This window comes from Oncorhynchus tshawytscha, linkage group LG33 (genome assembly GCF_018296145.1).
Source record: "Oncorhynchus tshawytscha isolate Ot180627B linkage group LG33, Otsh_v2.0, whole genome shotgun sequence".
NCBI classification, from domain to species: domain Eukaryota; kingdom Metazoa; phylum Chordata; class Actinopteri; order Salmoniformes; family Salmonidae; genus Oncorhynchus; species Oncorhynchus tshawytscha.
The window spans coordinates 23509834-23534029 of NC_056461.1; the positions used below are offsets into that span (position 1 = coordinate 23509834).

At 43.3% G+C, this 24196-nt stretch overlaps 2 protein-coding genes across 5 annotated transcripts in view; one reads left to right on the plus strand and one right to left on the minus strand.

Moving 5' to 3' along the window:
- LOC112233499 (pappalysin-1) overlaps positions 1–19093 on the plus strand; it is a 126484-nt gene extending 107391 nt beyond the window's left edge. For all 3 annotated transcript variants that reach the window (XM_042311198.1, XM_042311199.1, XM_042311200.1), the window contains exon 22: positions 14043–19093. In XM_042311198.1, the coding sequence (XP_042167132.1) occupies positions 14043–14147 (105 nt within the window). In that variant the 3' untranslated portion in view covers positions 14148–19093. The remainder of the gene's footprint in view (positions 1–14042) is intronic.
- Positions 19094–22727: 3634 nt separating this feature from the next.
- The window catches only part of LOC112231008 (astrotactin-2-like), a 500130-nt gene continuing 498661 nt past the window's right edge, over positions 22728–24196 (minus strand). For both annotated transcript variants that reach the window (XM_042311033.1, XM_042311034.1), the window contains one exon: positions 22728–24065. In XM_042311033.1, coding sequence (XP_042166967.1) covers positions 23828–24065 — 238 coding nt within the window. In that variant the 3' untranslated portion in view covers positions 22728–23827. The remainder of the gene's footprint in view (positions 24066–24196) is intronic.

Here is a 24196-nt window from a genome sequence, read left to right on the forward strand (position 1 = left end):
CACCACAATGCTTCACCGTAGGGATGGTGCCAGGTTTACTCCAGAAGTGACGCTTGGCATGCAAGCCAAAGAGTTTAATCTAGGTTTCATCAGACCAGATGTTTCTCATGGTCTGAGAGTATTTAGGTGCCTTTTGGCAAACTCCAAGCAGGCTCTCATGTGCCTTTTACTGAGGAGTGGCTTCCGTCTGGCCACTTACCATAAAGTCCTGATTGGTGGAGTGCTGCAGAGATGGTTGTCCTGCTAGAAGGTTCTCTCAACTCCACTGAGGAACTCTAAAGCTCTGTCAGAGTGACCATCGGTTTCTTCGTCACCTACCTGACAAAGGCCCTTCTCCCCGGATTGCTCAGTTTGGCTGGGCGGCCAGCTGTAAGAAGAGTCTTGGTGGTTCCAAACGTCTTCCTTTTAAGAATGAGAGAGGCCACTGTGTTCTTAGGGACCTTCAATGCTGCAGAATTTTTTTGGTACCCGTCCCCAGATCTGTGCCTCGTCACAATCCTGTCTCGGAGCTCTACAGACAATTGTTTTTTGCTCTGACATGCATTGTCAACTGTGAGACCTTATATAGACAGGTGTGTGCGTTTCCAAATAATGTTCATTCAATTGAATTAACCACAGGTGGACTCCAATGAAGTAGTAGAAACATCTCAACGATGATCATTGGAAACAGGATGCACCTGAGCTCAATTTTGAGTCTCATAGCGAAGTGTCTGAATACGGTATTTTTTATTTTTTTTTTATAAATGTGCAAACATTTACAGTGGGGCAAAAAAGTATTTAGTCAGCCACCAATTGTGCAAGTTCTCCCACTTGAGAGAGGCCTGTAATTTTCATCATAGGTACACTTCAACTATGACAAAATGAGGGAAAAAAATCCAGAAAATCACATTGTAGGATTTTTAATGAATTTATTTGCAAATTATGGTGGAAAATAAGTATTTGGTCAATAACAAAAGTTTATCTCAATACTTTGTTATATACCCTTTCTTGGCAATGACAGAGGTCAAATGTTTTCTTTAAGTCTTCACAAGGTTTTCACACACTGTCTGGTATTTTGGCCAATTCCTCCATGCAGATCTCCTCTAGAGCAGTGATGTTTTGGGGCTGTTGCTGGGCAACACAGAATTTCAACTCACTCCGAAGATTTTCTATGGGGTTCAAATCAAATCAAATGTATTTATGTAGCCCTTCATACATCAGCTGATATCTCAAAGTGCTGTACAGAAACCCAGCCTAAAACCCCAAACAGCAAGCAATGCAGGTGTAGAAGCACGGTGGCTAGGAAAAACTCCCTAGAAAGGCCAAAACCTAGGAAGAAACCTAGAGAGGAACCAGGCTATGTGGGGTGGCCAGTCCTCTTCTGGCTGTGCCAGGTGGAGATTATAACAGAACATGGCCAAGATGTTCATAAATGACCAGCATGGTCCAATAATAATAAGGCAGAACAGTTGAAACTGGAGCAGCGGCACAGCCAGGTGGACTGGGGACAGCAAGGAGTCATCATGTCAGGTAGTCCTGAGGCATGGTCCTAGGGCTCAGGTCCTCCGAGAGAGAGAAAGAAAGAGAGAAAGAAGAATTAGAGAGAGCACACTTAAATTCACACAGGACACCGAATAGGACAGGAGAAGTACTCCAGATATAACAAACTGACCCTAGCCCCCCGACACATAAACTACTGCAGCATAAATACTGGAGGCTGAGACAGGAGGGGTCAGGAGACACTGTGGCCCCATCCGAGGACACCCCCGGACAGGGCCAAACAGGAAGGATATAACCCCACCCACTTTGCCAAAGCACAGCCCCCACACCACTAGAGGGATATCTTCAACCACCAACTTACCATCCTGAGACAAGGCTGAGTATAGCCCACAAAGATCTCCGCCACGGCACAACCCAAGGGGGGGGGGGCAACCCAGACAGGATGATCACATCAGTGACGCACCTCTCCCAGGGACGGTATGAGAGAGCCCCAGTAAGCCAGTGACTCAGCCCCTGTAATAGGGTTAGAGGCAGAGAATCCCAGTGGAAAGAGGGGAACCGGCCAGATAGAGACAGCAAGGGCGGTTCGTTGCTCCAGAGCCTTTCCGTTCACCTTCCGACTCCTGGGCCAGACTACACTCAATCATATTACCCACTGAAGAGATGAGTCTTCAGTAAAGACTTAAAGGTTGAGACCGAGTTTGCGTCTCTGGCATGGGTAGGCAGACCGTTCCATAAAAATGGAGCTCTATAGGTGAAAGCCCTGCCTCCAGCTGTTTGCTTATAAATTCCAGGGACAATTAGGAGGCCTGCGTCTTGTGACCGTAGCGTACGTGTAGGTATGTACGGTAGGACCAAATCAGAGAGATAGGTAGGAGCAAGCCCATGTAATGCTTTGTAGGTTAGCAGTAAAACCTTGAAATCAGCCCTTGCTTTGACAGGAAGCCAGTGTAGGGTGGCTAGCACTGGAGTAATATGATCACATTTTTTGGTTCTAGTCAGGATTCTAGCAGCCGTATTTAGCACTAACTGAAGTTTATTCAGTGCTTTATCCGGGTAGCCAGAAAGTAGAGCATTGCAGTAGTCTAACCTAGAAGTGACAAAAGCATGGATTAATTTTTCTGCATCATTTTTGGACAGAAAGTTTTTGATTTTTGCAATGTTACGTAGATGGAAAAAAGCTGTCCTTGAAATGGTCTTGATATGTTCTTCAAAAGAGAGATCAGGGTCCAGAGTAACGCCGAGGTCCTTCACAGTTTTATTTGAGACGACTGTACAACCATTAAGATTAATTGTCAGATTCAACAGAAGATATCTTTGTTTCTTGGGACCTAGAACAAGCACCTCTGTTTTGTCCGAGTTTAAAAGTAGAAAGTTTTCAGCCATCCACTTCCTTATGTCTGAAACACATGCTTCTAGCGAGGGCAATTTTGGGGCTTCACCATGTTTCATTGAAATGTACAGCTGTGTGTCATCTGCATAGCAGTGAAAGTTAACATTATGTTTTCAAATGACATCCCCAAGAGGTAAAATATATTGTGAAAACAATAGTGGTCCTAAAACGGAACCTTGAGGAACACCGAAATTTACAGTTGATTTGTCAGAGGACAAACCATTCGCAGAGACAAACTGATATCTTTCCGACAGATAAGATCTAAACCAGGCCAGAACTTGTCCGTGTAGACCAATTTGGGTTTCCAATCTCTCCGAAAGAATGTGGTGATCGATGGTATCAAAAGCAGCACTAAGGTCTAGGAGCACGAGGACAGATGCAGAGCCTCGGTCTGATGCCATTAAAAGGTCATTTACCACCTTCACAAGTGCAGTCTCAGTGCTATGATGGGGTCTAAAACCAGACTGAAGCATTTCGTATACATTGTTTGTCTTCAGGAAGGCAGTGAGTTGCTGCGCAACAGCCTTTTCTAAAATTTTTGAGAGGAATGGAAGATTCGATATAGGCCGATAGTTTTTATATTTTCTGGGTCAAGGTTTGGCTTTTTCAAGAGAGGCTTTATTACTGCCACTTTTAGTGAGTTTGGTACACATGGATAGAGAGCTGTTTATTATGTTCAACATAGGAGGGCCAAGCACAGGAAGCAGCTCTTTCAGTAGTTTAGTTGGAATAGGGTCCAGTATGCAGCTTGAAGGTTTAGAGGCCATGATTATTTTCATCATTGTGTCAAGAGATATAGTACTAAAACACTTGCGCGTCTCTCTTGATCCTAGGTCCTGGCAGAGTTGTGCAGACTCAGGAGCTTTGAAGGAATACACAGATTTAAAGAGGAGTCCGTAATTTGCTTTCTAATAATCAGGATCTTTTCCTCAAAGAAGTTCATGAATTTCTCACTGCTGAAGTGAAAGCCATCCTCTCTTGGGGAATGTTGCTTTTTAGTTAGCTTTGCGACAGTATCAAAAAGGAATTTCGGATTGTTCTTATTTTCCTCAATTAAGTTAGAAAAATAGGATGATCGAGCAGCAGTAAGGGCTCTTCGGTACTGCACGGTACTGTCTTTCCAAGCTAGTCGGAAGACTTCCAGTTTGGTGTGGCGCCATTTCCGTTCCAATTTTCTGGAAGCTTGCTTCAGAGCTCGGGTATTTTCTGTGTACCAGGGAGCTAGTTTCTTATGAGAAATGTTTTTAGGGGTGCAACTGCATCTAGGGTATTGCGCAAGGTTAAATTGAGTTCCTCAGTTAGGTGGTTAACTGATTTTTGTCCTCTGGCGTCCTTGGGTAGACAGAGGGAATCTGAGGAATCTTTGTGTTGTCTGTGAATTTATAGCACGACTTTTGATGTTCCTTGGTTGGGGTCTGAGCAGATTATTTGTTGCAATTGCAAACGTAATAAAATGGTGGTCCGATAGTCCAGGATTATGAGGAAAAACATTAAGATCCACAACATTTATTCCATGGGACAAAACTAAGTCCAGAGTATGACTGTGACAGTGAGTGGGTCCAGAGACATGTTGGACAAAACCCACTGAGTCGATGATGGCTCCGAAAGCCTTTTGGAGTGGGTCTGTGGACTTTTCCATGTGAATATTAAAGTCACCAAAGATTAGAATATTATCTGCTATGACTACAAGGTCCGATAGGAATTCAGGGAACTCAATGAGGAACGCTATATATGGCCCAGGAGGCCTGTAAACAGTAGCTATACAAAGTGATTGAGTACGCTGCATAGATTTCATGACTAGAAATTGGGTTGAGATCTTGAGACTGGCTAGGCCACTCCAGGACCTTGAAATTCTTCTTACGAAGCCACTCCTTCGTTGCCCGGGCGGTGTGTTTGGGATCATTGTCATGCTGAAAGTCCCAGCCACATTTTATCTTCAATGCCCTTGCTGATGGAAGGAGGTTTTCACTCAAAATCTCACGATGCATGGCCCCATTCATTATTTCCTTTACACGGATCAGTCGTCCTGGTCCCTTTGCAGAAAAACAGCCCCAAAGCATGATGTTTCCACCCCCATGCTTCACAGTAGGTATGGTGTTCTTTGGATGCAACTTGGCATTCTTTGTCCTCCAAACACGACGAGTTGAGTTTTTACCAAAAAGTTATATTTTGGTTTCATCTGACCATATGAAATTCTCCCAATCTTCTTCTGGATCATCCAAATGCTCTCTAGCAAACTTCAGACGGGCCTGGACATGTACTGGCTTAAGCATGGGGACACGTCTGGCACTGCATGATTTGAGTCCCTGGCGGCGTAGTGTGTTACTGATGGTAGGCTTTGTTACTTTGGTCCCAGCTCTCTGCAGGTCATTCACTAGGTCCCCCTGTGTGGTTCTGGGATTTTTGCTCACCGTTCTTGTGATCATTTTGACCCCACGGGGTGAGATCTTGCGTGGAGCCCCAGATCGAGGGAGATTATCAGTGGTCTTGTATGTCTTCCATTTCCTAATAATTGCTCCCACAGTTGATTTCTTCAAACCAAGCTGCTTACCTATTGCAGATTCAGTCTTCCCAGCCTGGTGCAGGTCTACAATTTTGTTTCTGGTGTCCTTTGACAGCTCTTTGGTCTTGGCCATAGTGGAGTTTGGAGTGTGACTGTTTGAGGTTGTGGACAGGTGTCTTTTATACTGATAACAAGTTCAAACAGGTGCCATTAATACAGGTAACGAGTGGAGGACAGAGGAGCCTCTTAAAGAAGAAGTTACAGGTCTGTGAGAGCCAGAAATCTTACTTGTTTGTAGGTGACCAAATACTTATTTTCCACCATAATTTGCAAATAAATTCATAAAAAATCCTACACTGTGATTTTCTGGATTTTTTTTCTAATTTTGTCTGTCATAGTTGAAGTGTACCTATGATGAAAATTACAGGCCTCTCTCATCTTTTTAAGTGGGAGGACTTGCACAATTGGTGGCTGACTAAATACTTTTTGCCCCACTGTATAAAAAAAACGTTTTTTAAAATCAATTTTAGAATAAGGCTGTAATGTAACAAAATGTGGAAAAAGTCAAGGGGTCTGAATAGTTTCCCAATGCACAGTACCTGTGATTAAAAAAAAGTCCTACAAACAATTCTGAGCTGCATAATATTGAGGCTTTGCGGTTAGTGTCCTTGGATAACGAATACCAGATGCAGACACGCAGACAGACACGCAGACAGACAGACAGACAGACAGACAGACAGACAGACAGACAGACAGACAGACAGACAGACAGACAGACAGACAGACAGACAGACAGACAGACAGACAGACAGACAGACAGACAGACAGACAGAGGATTGGGTCCATCTCTAGGAGCGTGTCTCTGAACGGTGGCCATTTCCGCTGAGCCGCAATGATAAGAGGATCACCTGGGCTCAAGCCCCAAAGCCAGGCGCTACTCCCAGGCATTCAGCCTTTGAAGCAAACACTTCATCTGGTATTTCAAAAGTGACTTCCCTGGAAATGGTTAGGATTTGGGAAAGATAGAGAAAATTGCTCTGAAATAACTGATCATAATTTGATTTATCGGCTGCCATGAGCGAATGGCTAAAGAGGTTACCAGAGTTAAAGAAATGAGAAGGAAATATATGGAGGAGAAATGGGTCTGACGTGAATGTGAGATGTGAGAGGCATGAAACATGGGAAGTGTTCTAATTTCTTATCAAGAATGTCATGAAACATGGGAAGTGTTCTAATTTCTTATCAAGAATGTCATGAAACAAGGGAAGTGTTCTAATTTCTTATCAAGAATGTCATGAAATAGAACATGTGGCATCCAAATCCAGTATAAAGACTCTATAAAGACTATAAAGACATTTTATTCCCTCATCTGACTTTGTGAAAACAGTCCGGACCTAAATGGTGTTGCCTTTGAAAAGTACTGCACATATTTATTTCATGCAGAGGGACTGTTGTTGTTGTTTAGAGCTTGTAGACGTGTAGCTTTAGTTGTTTTAGCCTTCAAGATGTGGTTGGTGTTCCTGCGAGGCAGAGCTCACTCTCCTCCGTCTGGTCACCCCAGCCAAAACAGCAACAGAACACTTAACTTCACTTTCACCTGATTCTCATTTTCTTAAAGGAACACATGGCCACCAGCCCAAAGGCTTGCGTAAGCACTCAAAAACAAAACAACATGACACAGACAATGACAAATAACTCTCAGACCTCTTTTTACGACAGTCTCTGTCCATTCTGCCCACTCACTGGTGACACACAGGCACAGTCAGTCACACACTGTTTTTCTCCTTGTGGGAAGTTAGTGTTGTTGTTTCAGCCACAGGCAGAGATTCCATCCCTTCAGGTCTGTTAGATGTAGCTTTGTTTTGTCTGGACCAGTGATAGTCAAATAGGGACCCAGGACCCATTCAGGCCTGCTAGATGTAGGCTACCAGTGTGAATATAGGTGCTGGGAATATAGACTGTCTTAGTAAGAACAGAGATTTCAACCCCATGTATCTAGGTCCTGTCACTCAAGCACTCAGGTTAGTGTAGAGACCCCATTGGATCAACTGAATGATAATCCCCCCCCCCCATACATTCACAAAAGGGTGTTTGTATTACTTAGTGAGCTGGCTGGGATTGTTGTGCTGGTCTGACTATTCTGTGTCTGTCAGAGGTCAAGGGAAACTCTCTCCACACGACCTCTACTTTCTCTGTTATTCCTTTGGACATGCCACCTTACCGCCATGGTTTATTTCAGTGCTCTAAAGGGAACACCACACACAGAGAGTGATAAAGTGAGCAGTATGGTATTGAAGAGTCTTGCAAACCACACTGTGGTAATAGAGAGAGTCCCCGGAAAGGCTCTGGAAACCACACGCACGGGCACGCACACACCACACACACACACACATGCGCACGCACACATGCACACACACCACACACACACACACACACACACACACACACACACACACACACACACACACACACACACACACACACACACACACACACACACACACACACACACACACACACACACACACACACACACACACACACACACACACACACACACACACACACACACACACAGAGTGACACACACACACACAGACAGAGTGACACAGTATCATGCCACCAGTATTTACCACCACAACTTGTTGTGCCTGTGGGGGCAGTGACTCAGCTGGAATCCTACTCAGGGTTGTTGTTCCTAGCGCTGTGACACAGCACATGATAAGAAAGCCCTGCCAGCTTACTGAAGATAACATCAGAACACCCCCTCCTCCACTTCTCCCCCTCCTTCTCTCCTCCAGGCAAAACCTTCCAGCTTAATTTCCCCCCATTCTTTTCTGTTCTTTCGTGTGAGCGCAATAACCGAAAGAGAGATGAAGGGGGAGGGGCTAAAGTACTTCCCCGCCACCCCGTGTTTGTTTTTGTTCCTTATCTCCACTTTTCTCTTTCCCCCTTCTTTCTTTCTTTCTCCTGGAGATTTGCATATTAAGGAGTTCTGGATGACTTGCTGTGTATTATTCTGATCAGGGACTTTGAAGGTGCGAGGCAGGCTGCACAAAAGGTCACCACAGGATCCCCCCTAATGACTTCAAGCTGTTGGCAGGCAAAGGGGGAGAAGGGGAGGGAAGAGGGATGAAGGGAGGGTATGGCTGAGACTGCCTGCCTGCCTCTCTGCCTGCCTGGCTTGGCCCTTTACGGTTCTCCCAGAACCCCATAGAAGGAATTCCTTCTTGGGAAATGGGAGCCACCAGTCAAAGCAACCCTCCCTCCTCCACAATCATACTGTGGCTGTTTGTTTTTGCATTGTGGACTGTGCCACTTTGGTGACTTAAATGACCTTTTTGGAGCTCCCCCACCCCACGCCTACACCTTTTCATTTCCTCCATGACCCATATTCTTCCATAATATGGCCTTGTTTTCCCTGTGTCATTATTGCTCTGTTTGTCTCCTTCCAGTTTCATAGAACTCTACCATTCCATTGGTTTATTCACTGAGACAGGGCGTTTTGCTCCTCTCCCAAACATGCACTTTGCAGCCCGTGTTTTTCTCTAGACATCGCTACTAGTGACTGTTGCCGTGTTTACATTTACTCTAACTTCTACAAGTTCCACCAGGGAGAAACTTCAAACAGACATACCTTTTGAAGTTTAACGAAAATGTTGATACACCAAATTAAAGAGAGAAAAAAATGCAGCTAAATAAATATGTCAGACCAGGTGAGGTTCGTTCCGTGAAAATGAATGACCTGTTTTGTCGCTCTGCTACATTTCTACTCAAACAAACACCAATTTAGACTGACACATCACACCTTTACAAAAAGGTCATGACTGAGTCAATTTGAGCAAAAACAACCGACATATGTTTTCTCTTAGTACTTTGGGGTTTTCATACACGGTCTATTGTTTCCCATGGAAATGACACTCTCAGATCTTAAAGGCAAAGAGTTCAACCAATTACCACACAGTGCAGTGTTATTGTTCGGGATTCTGCATCTCTTCTATAATCCTATCAAGGTTGTTCAGTTTATATCAAGCAGTAGTGATTGAATCGATGACCTTAGAAGTGTGGAGAGGGCAGAAAACGTTTAATGTTTGTTGGCTTGGGGGGGATTTTCCTTTCACACCCGACGATGCACCTGAATAGGAAAAAGTGTATATATCCGTTATTTATTGGCATAGCTATTTACTCATCTGAGAATCAGATGATGGACATTCATTACTGTGTCAAAGTGAGCTGTGTATGTACACCACAGGCAGCTGACAGGCTCAGAGTAATGGCTGAAACAGAATCAATGGAATGTTATCAAACTCATCAAATGGTTTCCATGTGTTTGATACCATTCCATTCATGCCATTCACACCGTTATTTTGAGCCGTCCTCCCCTCAGCAGCCTCCTGTGATTTACATTCACCAAGCAGGATAGTGGAAAAAAATATGCAATTCAGGCAATTAAAAGGCCAGCCCATCCATACTGGTCCTTCCTATGTGTCTCACCTTGTTTGGGGCTAGGCTGCAACTACACAAGGTTCCACGGTGCCCCTTACTCTGGATGCCTCGAAACCTGGAAACGGATCATTCTGGGAAATTACATGATTGCATAGAACACAACTTCTTGGGCATTTCTATTGTGAACCATTGCTCAGAAGAGATAGACTGCTGTCAGTTTCTTTCTCAATGGAAGCTCTGAGCATCACTGAAGTGTCTTTGATTAAACCATCTTGTGCTCTCAAGTCCTTGGGCATCCAGCCCTATCATGCCCCATTCAGTTTCCCTGCGGTCACAGCGTATATTGGCTAACTGCATGTAGAGAGTGTGCTGCATCAACAGCTCTTATTTTTAAATGTCTGAGGGCAACCGAGTTTGACTTCGGCTCCCTGTGCCAAGACCCTGCCAAGGCAATTAAGGGAAGAGAAGCAATGGCGGGGGCCCAGGGCCAGGGCCCAGCAGGTACGGAACCAACACTTAATGCCAATTCTGGTCGGCAAGCATTAAGTGTTGGTTCCGTACCTGCCTTCTTTTTATAAGACTTAATTATCAACGTATGCCTTTGCTGCCACGCAATGTTTACAGCAATAAAAGCCCATCCCTAAACGAGCAGCTCAGGCCTTCCAAATAGTTTCCTTTAATACTGGTCTTAAAGGGGGAAGAGAGGAGGCATGGTATGGACCAGGAGTGGGGGAGAGTAGGATGGAGGTATGGAGGGGATTGTTGAACAAAACAAGCTTCTGGGAGGTGGGAGGATGGGGGAGGAAGGGGGAGGAGGTGGGAGGATGGGGGAGGAGGTGGGAGGATGGGGGAGGAAGTGGGAGGATGGGGGAGGATGGGGGAGGAGGTGGGAGGATGGGAGGATGGGGGGGAGGTGGGAGGATGGGGGAGGAGGTGGGAGGATGGGAGGATGGGGGGAGGAGGTGGGAGGATGGGGAGGATGGGGGGAGGAGGTGGGAGGATGGGGAGGAGGTGGGAGGATGGGGGGATGGGGAGGTGGGAGGATGGGGGAGGAGGTGGGAGGATGGGGGAGGAGGTGGGAGGATGGGGGAGGAGGTGGGAGAATGGGGGAGGATGGGGGAGAATGGGGAGGAGGGGGAGGTGGGAGGAGGGGGAGGAGGGGGAGGAGGTGGGAGGATGGGGGAGGATGGGGTTTCTCCACAGCTGAGTAAAGATAGTAACTCTCCAGGCGAAACATGCTCCCAGCAGGTTTAGGAGCCTTGGCTGTTTCCTCACGTCGATTGCCGGGCGCTAGCGAAGTCAAAACCTGCTCTTCTCTCTCTCTCTCATTGGATATGTCTTTCTTTCTTTCTCTTTCATTCATTCATTATTTCTCTTTATTTCTCTTGCTCTCTCCTCTCTTGCTAATTCCCTCACTTGTATGCACTCTCTTTCTCTCTTTATCTCTCCCTTTCGGTCTTTCATGCTCTCGCCACTCTCTCCCTCTTCCATGTATACATTCTCCCTTCCCCTTTCTCCCACTCTCTATCCATCTCGCCTGTGTTTGTTGTTATAACAACATGTATCTCTGTGTAGTGAAGAGTGATCACCAGCGGTTCTCATTGGAATAACACAATTAGTGCTGGTTTGTTTTATCAGCTTGCCTGTGTTCATAGGAGTTGAGGTTATGTGGATAATAATGATACAGAGAGGTGATCATTACACTCAATGTGTTTAAATACCAAAACAAAGTTTGATTTCAGATGTGAGATTCCCTTTTTCACGATTTCTAGATGAGCCACTTAGAACTGACAGGAAAAATGTAGCTTATATAATGATACATATTTAAGCAATATGGACTGAGGATGTGTGGTATATGGCCAATATACCATGTCTAAGGGCTGTTCTTAAGCACAACGCACCGCAGAGTGCCTAGACACAGCCCTTAGCACTGGTATATTGACCATATACCACAAACCTCCAAGGTGCCTTATTCCTATTATAAACTGGTTACCAATGTAATTACAGCAGTAAAAATAAATGTTTTGTCATACCTGTGGTATATGGTCTGATATACTTCGGCTGTCAGCCAATCAGCATTTAAGGCTCGAACCACCAAGTTGATATGTTATATATATTTTGTCATCAATTGAATGTGTTACCTAATGAACAGGGTTTGTTTTTGTTAATTGTGTGTGTGTGTGTGTGTGTGTGTGTGTGTGTGTGTGTGTAAAATTAGATTTGTGTGTGTTTGTGCACACAAGTTTGAGAGTAGTCCTTCTCCTCCACAGCCTCCCTACCCCTCAAACACTTCCCTCCCCTGAGCATAGACTGACACGCACATAGGTGGGGCCTGGCATGATTCTAGTCTGTTTTTGGAGGTGGGGGTCATGGGGTCTGATGTGCCTGCTCTTTCACAGGGGCTTTCATGTTTCTGTGGGTGTCTTCCTGGGACTTCCACGGGGCCCCTGGCCCCCACTCAGCCCCCGTTCCAGCCACCCTCTGAGATCCCTGATCAGGGCCAGATGTGGCAGCTGGTCCAGCCACCCTGGAGGTCAAGGTCATAGGAACCCATATCAAATTTGACCAGATAGAGAAATCCTCACACAGAGGGAGAGGGAGGGAGTAAAAAGGGTGTGTTGATAGGATTGTGGGAGAGAGGGATTGGGTGGGGTGGGAGGGAGCAAGTAGAGGGAGAATGGGGGCTAAACTGACAGAGAGGGAGAGACAGGAGGAAGAGAGAGAAAGTGTGAAGCAGACAGCAGAACAGGGTATGAAGGAACGTGAGAGAGAAAAGGGAGGAGGAATTGGAGCGGTGTTTTTTTTGCCTCATGCCTGGATCTAAAGAGGCACAGAGTAAACCCTGTTCATGCGATTGACAGCTGTTTCTGAAGTGTGTCCGGCCTGTGCTTGTAAAGTCATCACATGGAGGGCCCGTTTTCTCAGAAGAGCCTGGTGTTGGCCGCCCAACCCTCGTCCATTAGGAAATCCCTCTCACAAACAACTTGGTTTAATGCTCCATTTCAAAGACGGAAATGCATCATCGTGCCTCAGCCACTGGTGCACTCTCCCTCTTTCAGCCCCAGTGCCCCAATGTTTACTCTACAAACCCCATGCCCCTGAAGGCCTTGAGTCCCAGACAGGCTATTGGTGGGCTTCCCTGGATGTATGTTCTCTACTATACTGTATATACCATCCAGGTTTACCACGACATTGGAGGCCATAGGGGAAAGTTTTGACTCTCGAGGGATCCTCTGTCCAATGATGTTCTGCAGAATCTTGCCCATTTGCCATTCTTTGCTGTACTGTTCTATACTGTATGTCTTTCTTACCAGCCAATAAATAAGCTACTTGTGTTGGCCCATGACTTAGTGAACTTGATGTTATTCCCGTAGTCACGGTTTAGTTGTACAGTGTGTTGCCGTAACAACAAACAATTCCATTTTCAGATAATTGGAGGATGAGACTGACTGCTGAAGTCTGAAGTCATCCCATGCCAGCCAACAGCCTTCCTGATTGTGCTAGCTTATAGGCCTAGTATTTCCTAATGACTCAGTTTATTTGTTCCCCCATTGCTGCTTTATTTGTTGCGGTAGCCAATATTTCTCTACCGTCACTGCTCTGGCCCTTCTGTCAAAGCCCCCACTTAGAACCCTAATACGAAAACGAGAAACAAGCAACACACCCACATCCTTCTGATAAGCCGCGGGGGGAAGGGCGACTGGGGATGCATTGTGTGTACCCAAACAGCTGAAGCAGGCCCTTGGAGAGGCAACACAGCAGCAGTTGGTGCCACTGACGCACCGGCGATGTTCGCCTGTGACGTCAAACTCTACACACTGGCAGAGGCCTATGGTAGGCCGGGTCTATTTTGAATGTGTTTCTGGGCACTCGTCACTTCATGGAGAATTGACACTTCACAACACTCGTAGTACTCCACCACATACCGCGACGGGATTGGCTGGCAGCAGTTGGCTCGTGTTTGTCAAGCGGCGTTTCCCGCTAGTGGAGAGGACGCTGAGGCATCTGACACTATTACCAGTGTTCTTTAGGAATGTATCAGCACTCCTACAGAGCCACAGTCCTCCTGAACTATTATACTAGTACAATAATACTATAGAAATCATTAACACTACGTATGTACAAATCCTATAACACCCAAGCATTATTCATAGACATTTAATTGTCTTTGTTTTTGTGCTTAGATTTAACATTGTATGTGTCTCTGTGTGTCCCTGCCAGGTAATCCCGTTCCCCATGTCCTGTGACATACGGGAAGACTGTGCCTGCCGAGACCCCAAAGCTGCAGAGAACAGGAAAGAAGAGCACGTCCACTCCCTGGGGTGACACTCCCTTCTTGCCCCCCCCCACCCCACCCAAACCCTCACCCCAAAACCACCCACACCTGGACTGGGACCGAAGGTGACCCGCTGTCCCCTTCCTCCCCCTAACCTCCTCTACATGCTGCTTTACAGGAGTAGCTCTCCACCCATACTGCACCCCCCTAACAGACACCTGCCTCCGACTTCTCCACATTGGGAAAGATGAACAGACCAGACTAGATAGGCTAAGGGAAAACCCATTTCTTAAAGAAAGGAAAGAATCTGCAAAGTCACCAACCACCAAAACATCTACAGCAAGAGAAAAAGAGAAAACACAAATACAAACATTTTTTGGAATGAACAATATATATAAAAAATGACCCCAAAACAAACCCAGACTGGATAGCATGCCTTTTGTTTAGTTTGGTTCCAGCTTCCATGTCCATTTAAAACCGTACAATCTCATATGATTCTCTTTCAGGCCCCCCCCCCCTAAAAGATACATTATCCATATCATATGGAATCTTTATTTACTTTTTTGGGGGGGGGTGTATGCTGAAGTCATCAATGGTGGCACTGAATGACAGACAGAAGGACTATTGCCAAAATAACAGATAGTATGAATGCACTTGACGTGCCCTCATGTTGTATTGCTCCAGAGCTGGTAAGAGTGCCATTCCTGGAGATATCACAGCACAGGGTTCAGGCTGTCAGTTCGCTCTGTCTTCTCTCGATGGAAATGAGTTTTCTTCTTCTTCATATATCACAGGCTTAGAAGCTCTGCTCTTACACAGATGTGAAATAGGAAAAATAAAGAGTTGGTGGGGATATAGGCGACCATATTGATAAAGAGATTCAAACCAGAGAAGACTAACATATTACAGGAAGTGACATCACATGCAATGAAGACATATTGCAATGCAAAAAAAAAAAGAACTGTTATTATGGCTGCTCCTGCTGCTACTACTTTTGCTGCTACTTTGCCATATGACCAACTGCATACTATTACTACCCAGTGAGGTTGGACGGAGCCCCGTCTGCCGTACCGCTTACCTCCTAACACCATGCATTAGTGGACACTTGTATCTGCATGTACAGTACACTCAACTCAAACCGAGAATAAACACTCCTGCAACATTGCAAATGGTTAGTGGAGAAAAACCCCCAGTTGCAATAGCCTCATAATGTTGATGTCTAACCTCAGAAAACATAACACCTCACATTTCCATTTCTATACCTTTTTGGTTTATGCAGTCCAATAGGCCTAAGACTTAATAGGTTATTTGTCTATCAGAGAATATACCAGAAATGTCTCACCAAAAGCAATGTTGACTCGATACAAGAATGCAATACTTAATACTGAATTTAAAACGACTTCAAGAATGTGATTGACACTTGAAAACACAGAACCTGGTGAATAGTAGTCAGTGTTCATTCCCAACTACATCCTCCAACGGTTCCCGGTGGCATAGTATAGCCTTGACTTCAATAGGCTTAGTTCAACAGCACATACGCATACAAACAACATGGAGGCTTTCCTCATTTTAGTATAGACATCTGGATGTATTCGTTGTCAACAAGTAGCATTTAGAACAGCAGTAGTAGTAGTACAGTTTATGCCTAAGACACTATTGTCTTGGCTTCTCTTGAGCCCAATGGCTTGACAGACTGCATGTGTTTAGTAGCCCAGCTTGGCCTTTTCTTACCTGCATTAGTGCTGGAGGTGCCATCCCTGGCACTACTAGTGTGACTTTTGTACCTATCCCCCCATTAACCACACAACAACCTTTACTTCAAATAGACACACCTTTCATAGCCCATAAACAAAATGTGCAAATACAGATACACTCACACACACACCTGTATAACTGAGTCCTCCTCATCAGCATATTGTCATGAAGGCTGCTTGGCTTAAGGTCCACAGGCTGCTGCTCCATGTTTCAGCCATCCCTGGGCTATCTGGTCATAAATGTATACAACCCTGTGTATTCCTCTTAGGCTGTGTTCACACAGGCAGCCCAATTCTGATCTTTTTTTCATTAATTGACCGATCACATCAGGTCTTTTCACATCAGCTCTGAAAAAGACCAATTAGTGAAGAAAATATCAGAATTTGGGCTGCCTGTCTAAACGCAGCCTTAGGGCTGTATTCAGTCCATGTCTCGGAAGTTCAGCGTCACAGCTTGATTGAAATGTAAAGGCATTTGTTCTCGCGTTAGCGGAGACTGCATTCACTGTAAACGCTGCATATATCGACTCAATCGGAAATAACCTTTACATTTTTCTAGCGCACAATCTGTAACGCTTAGAGCCCTTGAATAGAGCCCTAAACGCTCTCATCCGGTATGGACCAATGGGATGGTCCCTTTGACTCCTCAACATAGGCTGCTATAAGGCATTCCAGAATATTCCCATACACCTTTCAGTTCTGACCAATCACTGGTCACCATAGATACAGACAGAGTAGAGAGATAGTAGGACAATACCACGTCACACAGTAAAGTAGGGAGACATTTCAACGTCAAATGTACAATGTAAATATGACATTTTCAGTGTAATACTGCTTTTTTACGCCCGTAGAGGTGAAAAAAGACAACTTTACAATTGTTCTCCTGTTAAATTTTCTCATTTATGTTACATTTTTACAAAATGTCGTAATATTTCATCAGTATTTGTATTATTTACCTCAGTTACTGCACTTTTAGGTTGCCTTTTAAGAAGAAAAATATATGTCAAAACGTTTAGAAGCTGCTATTGTCAGAAAGGTGATTTGAAAAAGTGTATGATGTTTTTGTCATTTGACACTCCTATGCTATTACTATTAGCTTTCCTGTGATTAGCATCGTTGTATTCCCACCCGTATCCATTATCATATGATTACGATATTATTGTATCAAGGCTATATAACCTGGGACTTGCGCCATTTTTTCAAATGTAGGTTGAAATATAAAAAAGTCAGATGTACACGTTTTGAAACATTATACATGATATGAAAGCATTAATGTATTTTGTGTTCCTCCTGGTTAGGAGACAAACTTAGAATTTTTTTTCTCCATGGTTTGTGTAATGCACCATCTTATGTATTTGATGCAAATTGTGGCGTGGAAACCATGGAACCATGGAGAACGGATAACTAAATGAAGAAACTACCCCAAAAAAAGGGACTCTAGAAAGTTACAGAATTTAAAGACTTTATTAACCTGAGTGAAGGAACTGTGGAGACTACATTCATTGTTATATAGCCTACATCAGCTTCGACAATTGTGCATTTAACACTTTATACAATATATATCCCTGGTAAATTGAACTGTGTTATGTTGATATAATCAAATGGTATGAAATAATACTCCAAATACTGCTGCTTTCATTAGAGATATTACTAGTAGGGAGAGATTCAACAGCACTACACAAAGCCAACAACCGTACTGTGGATTATCATCATCTGCCAACACTCTCACAGGATTTCTAAAAAGCCATCCATAGACTAACCCAAGGGTTATCTTGCCATTGGACCCTCCCTTCCCTCAAACTGGACAAACATTATAGATCTGTCATCTCTTTCACCCCCCTTTCTTTCACTTAACTACAGCTCCTGTCTTCGCCACTGTCTTGTGTCGTCATCCTCATCAATGTCATTACACAGTCCGGAGACCAGAAACAGTGACTCTCCGAGAAAGGGATATGACAGTCTTTACAGAATGTGACTGCTTCTGTGTCAACATGTACACAGCCCATGATGTATGGTCTGGCTTTAGTCTTCTGATGTGGTCTCTGTACTGGGCAAGGTACTGTTCCAAAGCCATAAAGCCAGGATGTTATGAAATGAAGTTTCAGATGTGATGTTTTGTATACAAGAACATCGCCTCTCTACTGTAAGCCACCACAGCATACCTTCGCTGTACCTCATGCCTGTAATGTTTGCTGCTTCTATATGTTGGTATTTAGTGATTTGTGCGTCTCTTAGCAATGGTGTAAATAGTAGAACTATTTATTGAGAGTGTTATACTTTTTTAAGTTATATTTAATGTTCATGTAAATTATTTTTTACATTGCTCTTATAAACAGACATATTGGTTGTGAGTTAAAACCTTTTTTTTTCTCTTCCTTTAATTGTCATTTTATTTCTGTCACAATGCCGTTGTCACAAAGCGCTGGTCAAGGTCGTTGTCTCATTGGTCACTGGGGTAGATAGACACTATTCTCGCCCAATGAGAATTCCCCACATGTTTATGCAGTGCACAAGTATAATTTCTTTCATTTCTATATTGCAAATCCAGAATGTTCTGTCATTTTCCACATTTTATTTTATTCGATAACTCTTCAATAGTAAACCGAACTTGCTCTAAGGGGAGAACCTATATCATGTTGAAGTAGGTAGATCCATACTCAATGAACTCTGAGGAGTGGTCAGGCAGCCGGGGGTGCTCCAGGTGGGTTGATGATAGAGGGGCTAGAGAAGGGGTGGGATGGGTGGAGGTGGGCTGCTTTTCCTGGCGGTCCTGGGTATTTGTCCAGGTGTAAAAACTGTGTACACACAGAGCTGCCCCTGGGCCAGGACCGATGAGTCTAAGTTTCTCTTGGAGACGGCTGCTGTTCACTGCAGCACTCCCCTCCTGACACTCCGGGCCATCCGTCACTGTCAGGCAGAAGAAACGGCAGGCTGGCGTAGCGGTCAGGTCGGATAGGGAATGCCTTGGAGGTGAGGTGGGCCGCATGGAAGAGCAGGGACGAGGGAGAACTGGAATACTACCTAACATATGAGCCCTAGTGCAGCAGGTTGAGGAACTGCTCTGTCCTTCACTGTCAGAACAGAGGAGTAAAATAAATCAACATTTGAAATGCATGGCAGAGAGTCCGTTTCAATGTCTTTACATTAGTGGTGGAAAAAGTATCCAATTGTCATACTTGCGTAAAAGTAAAGACACCTTCATAGAAAATGACTCAAGTAAAAGTGAAAGTCACCCTGTAAAATACTACTTGAGTAAAAGTCTAAAAGTATTTGGTTTTAAATATACTGAAGTATCAAAAGTAAAAGTATAAATCATTTACAATTCCTTATATTAAGCAAATCAGATGGCACCATTTTTATTTTTTTTACGGCTAGCCAGGGGCTCCAACACACAAATGAAGCACGTGTGTTTAGAGAGCCAGATTAGAGGCCGTAGGGATGACCAGGGATGTTCTCTTGATAAGTGCGTTAATTTGACAAATTTCCTGTCCTGCTAATCATTCAAAATGTTACGAGTACTTTAGGGTGTCAGGGAAAATGTATGTAGTGAAAAGTACATTATTTTCTTAGGAATGTAGTGAAGTAAAAGTTGTCAAAAATATTAATAGTAGAGTACGGATACACAAAAAACGACATAAGTCGTACTTTAAAGTATTTTTACTTAAGTACTTTACACCACCGCTTTACATAGAGTAGACATAACTTATTTTAGTCCATTATTGTGAATGGGAGGGGATTCTCACAAACACAAACTAGCTACAAACCAGACATGAGTAAACAGTTGAAATTCTGTGGCGTTAGCTAGCTTTGCTAAAAGCAGTAAACTTTATTCAAGTACCTCTCACAGGCTCCTGATTAAAGAATGGTCCACTTGTGTTAATTTCTTATTCCCACGCACAAAAATGAAAAATGAATGGTCCTTTTCTAAGTGGAAAGTATAAAATCTAGTATATACATATTATGTGGATATTTAGTGGAATTATTGCAATGTTTCGTACCCGATTGTTCAGCATATATATTTTAAGATGTAAATAATTATATTCTATGATGATTGTATTTGCAAAACCATGTATTATCTGTTTGGGGTAGCTCTTGGATTTTTACCAGAGGCAATATAAGAAAAATACATTGTGCATTGTCTACCATCGAAGTACCACCTGAAAGTACAAAATAATACTAATACCATAATGCACAACACAGGCTTTATACAAACACTGTTGTCAATTGTCTTAAAACAGTCATATACAAAATCAAACGTCATTTATTTGTTGTCAAGATGAATAAAGCGTCATGTGGTCAGTTTCTGGGTCTCGGAGCAGTCAGTTGAAAATAAATGACCAAAACTTTCCTTCTTTTTTTTTGTGGAAAGAAAACAAACAAAACTAGAGGAAAGCATTCATTTGAAGATTATATAATGTTACAAAACATTCTTCTTATCACTTGGAGGATAAGTGACTTGGAGGATAAGCGATAATGCCAGAGAAGCCAGTGTTTGGAGGATATATTGGCATGGTGTTGTACCGATATGTCCTCCAAACACCGGCATTATCACTTTTATACAGCAGGTTACTGACATATTCAAATAATGATTGACATATTTTCACAAAAAAACTTTATTTGGATGAATTTATTCATACTATTTCATCATTCCACGAGATATAGTCCCGACACAAATCTCAGGTTGCTACCCAATTCGGCTGGTCGTTCGTTAGATTGGTTCGGTTGCCAGAGGCACGATCCAGTCATTAAGTCTTTTTGTTCTGTATCTGTGGACGTGACCCAGTCGTTCGTTCTAAATTTTCCATTGCCATACTGGCTGGCAACATTCATTTCCCTTGCTTGCTAGCCAACTATGGCTAAGTTACAGTCACATCAAACAGTGGAGCCAGAATAACAGAAAAGTAGCTGCATTTGCGTGTGTTTAAGCTGTTTTCTAGTGACATTTATTTGGATACATCCATAACAATGCACGATTTCGCCTGGCATCGAAAATGTGCACTCTCGTCAGGACATTGTTGTTTCAGGAGCTAGCCAACATCACAGCTAACACAATCACTTCAAACTGAAGCTGGAAAGACTGCAAACTAGTTGCATATCGTTTCGACTTGTTTTCTATTGACATTCCTTTTATATTTATACATAAAAATTATACAAGATGATTCATAATTTCCACTGCCTGAGAAAAGATGTCTGCCTATCTGTCTCGTCCCGACTCCCGACATGTTAATTACTATGGGACAGCTGGAGGTCGAATTTCAATATTGAAACAATGTTGCAAATGTTGGAGAGACAGACAGCAAGGTTTATACAAATCTCTATACAAATCTCCAAAACCTAGTCTTAAAAGAAATGGGAGATAATATCAAGATGTTTGTTGTAGTGGAGATCAAGTTTATAAATTGCCTGGCTGGGCTGATGAGACAGTGGATTGTGCAGTGAGATGGAACAGAGTAAATAAGCATTTCAACGTCATAGCTTTAGTCGGTGGTAACTTGTGGAATAGACAACGGCTGGAATGCGGTTTTAACCAATCAGCATCCATTATTAGACCCACACGTTGTATAACAGTGAACACCATTCCCCTTGAACTCACCCTCATGGACTGAATGGCACCAACCAAACAACACCTCAACTATCCTTCCTCAATACCACAGGTATTTGCTTACTCTTTCCCACTTTTCAATGGATTTAGAACTGACCCTCCCCAACACTGTAAAGGTATCCATCAGTACCCCCCTCTCTCTCATCCATTCTGTTAGGTCCATACACAGCATGCACTTTTTCAGGAACATACAACAGATCAGACTTTTGTGTTTCACACGATATTTCCTCGTATTTGTTTTTTTCACAGTTGGAATTATATTTCCGGTGCTCTGGTACATGGCAAGCAGGTGTCTGATGATGCATACTATACAGAATACTATAGAATGGATCCTCATTCACGATGACAATCATGTTACTTTCCGTCATGTACTGTGTAGAAATAAAACACTGGTTAAGTGTTGCTCATTTGTCCTTCATGAGTTTCCAATACATTTGAAAAGAAATATCAATTTCTACATATAACCTGATACTAGTCTCATGATAACCTTGTCTGATATCATAGCCAATGTCCTAGAGATAATACTACAAACCCTGCATTGTATGGCCCTCTGATGTTTACCGAAACATGCATTGAAGTGTTACCCACCTGGACATCCTCAATTTGATTTTATGGATATAAAAATGTCAAGAACTACTATCAAAACAGTAGTAATGAATGAAGTATGAATCCAAATGTAGGGCCTTCATTCCTTGTCATGGAAACCCGAGTGCTGTTCTTGGCACCCCAGTGACATCAATGGCCTAATTTGCGAGAATGAACATCAGGCTACTGATTCTTAAAGCACAGTTAGTTAATGTTGCATGAGTGGAAAGAGACTGGACCTGAGTGTAAAGGAATAGTTTGTGGCGTGGAGATGGAAAAATAGAACGTTTCCCAGCACAAACACACAGAGGATCGAGAGAAAGAGAGATTTTACCCCTTGGAAATGAATGTAAATATTTAGTACGAGGTCCACTAGTATAATGGGTCACTATTGACGGTCGAAAAGCTCCAGTGCATGTTGTTGCTTACCTACCGTAAGCAGAGTGAAGGGCTAGCTGTTGTAGGAAAGTATTCACAGTTAATCCTGAGGGACGTTACATACAAGTTCACATTTGCAGCTGTTGTATTTGAATAATTCCATGAGAGGATGCATGTGTTTTGGGTTCATTATATTCTTTCACTTTCTCTCCAGGGACTGTAGTGTAGCCTATATCGCAGATGTGAATCAATTGGTTAAAAAGAGCTCACGTCTCCTTCTTGTGGAAAATAATGCTGATGCTTGTGGTATAGTATTTAATATTTTGCATTCTTTCGAAAAAAGACAATCAAAGCCACATAATAATACACATGTTATGTACAACTTTATATTTACAATATAATAATTTACTATCACAATTGATATAACATGAAATGCAAATCAATTACAAAACAATGAGTTGGATTTTTATGTCCATGGCTCTTGAGCGATGGAAAGTCAAGTAAAAGTTTCCTTGAAGGAAGGGATCCTAAAAGATCCATACAATCAAACAATCCATACATTTAGCATACACTCTTGAAATTCTTTAAAAGATTTTCCTATAAAAATGTTTGCTTTTCTCTTTTCTTCACTTTTCTTTACCAGATGACCACAATAAAGGACTATTTTTAAATATGTATTTTCCCTGCGGTTTTGGAGCTCTCCACGTCTGTCAACTTGTGAGGAGATAAACAACAACAAACAAACAAAAAATGAAACATGGCTAGTTATTAAGGACTTCTCTAACTGCCAAGCGTTATTCACACACAGTACAATACAGCTGATAACATCACAATCCGGCTCGAAGGATTTCTCTGTAGTCTTCATTATAAACACTATGTTGTCTGCTGTAAAAAGACTATAAAGCGTTGTTAAAGTGGTGATATGCTCAAGTATTACAAATGATCAAAATAAAATCGAAATGATAATACCACTCTTAACGGTCTCCTTCCCATTGCTCCAGCCAAGAGGTGAGACATACAGGGAGTTGTTTTTCGTTTGTTTGTTTGTTTCCCTGGTAAGCTTCCAGAGCCGAAGCACCATGACAAACTGCAATATTACATTCAGTATTTTTTTCCAAACAATTTGCTTTGGGTTGAATGATAATTTACATGCTCACACCGCTCCTCCTCATTGATAGTAGTGGTCAGTAGTCACTGGCATGTACATCCAAACCGTCTTTCCTCTTCAAGCAGTTCTAGCACTTTTTTCTAATTTAAAAAATGATTTTTGAGGGCGTTTGACAGTAATTATTCTAACAATGTCCAGTGGGGTTGAGGTTTCAGGGCTCTCCTGGTTTGGAAAAACACCAGTCAGTGGAGAGACCAGAAGCAAGGAGGAGGAGGCTACCGTGGTGTCGTCTCGCGGCCTGTCTCATCGGAGCTTGGCGTTGCCGTATGTGTTGCGCTGTACTGAGATCAGTTTCTCCATGCAGGTAGTGCGGGTCTCTTGCAGGGAGCTATGCCACACGCTGCTAGGGGGCCGAACCTCCTCGTTGCGACAGAACATGTAGGCCATGGTGTCGGTGCGGCTCTGGATGTAGGCGCTGTGGAGCAGGGCACGGCAGTACCGGCTGATCCTCTCCACCCTGCGCAGGATCAGGTGGGCTTTTCTGAAGGGGGGGGACGCATAACAGTCATCATTAGTATTAATGTCAGTATCAGCAGCACTGGTATTTTTGTCATCATTTTTTCCCCTCATGGTGATATAACACAGGTAGCAATTCACACATTACAGCTGGGT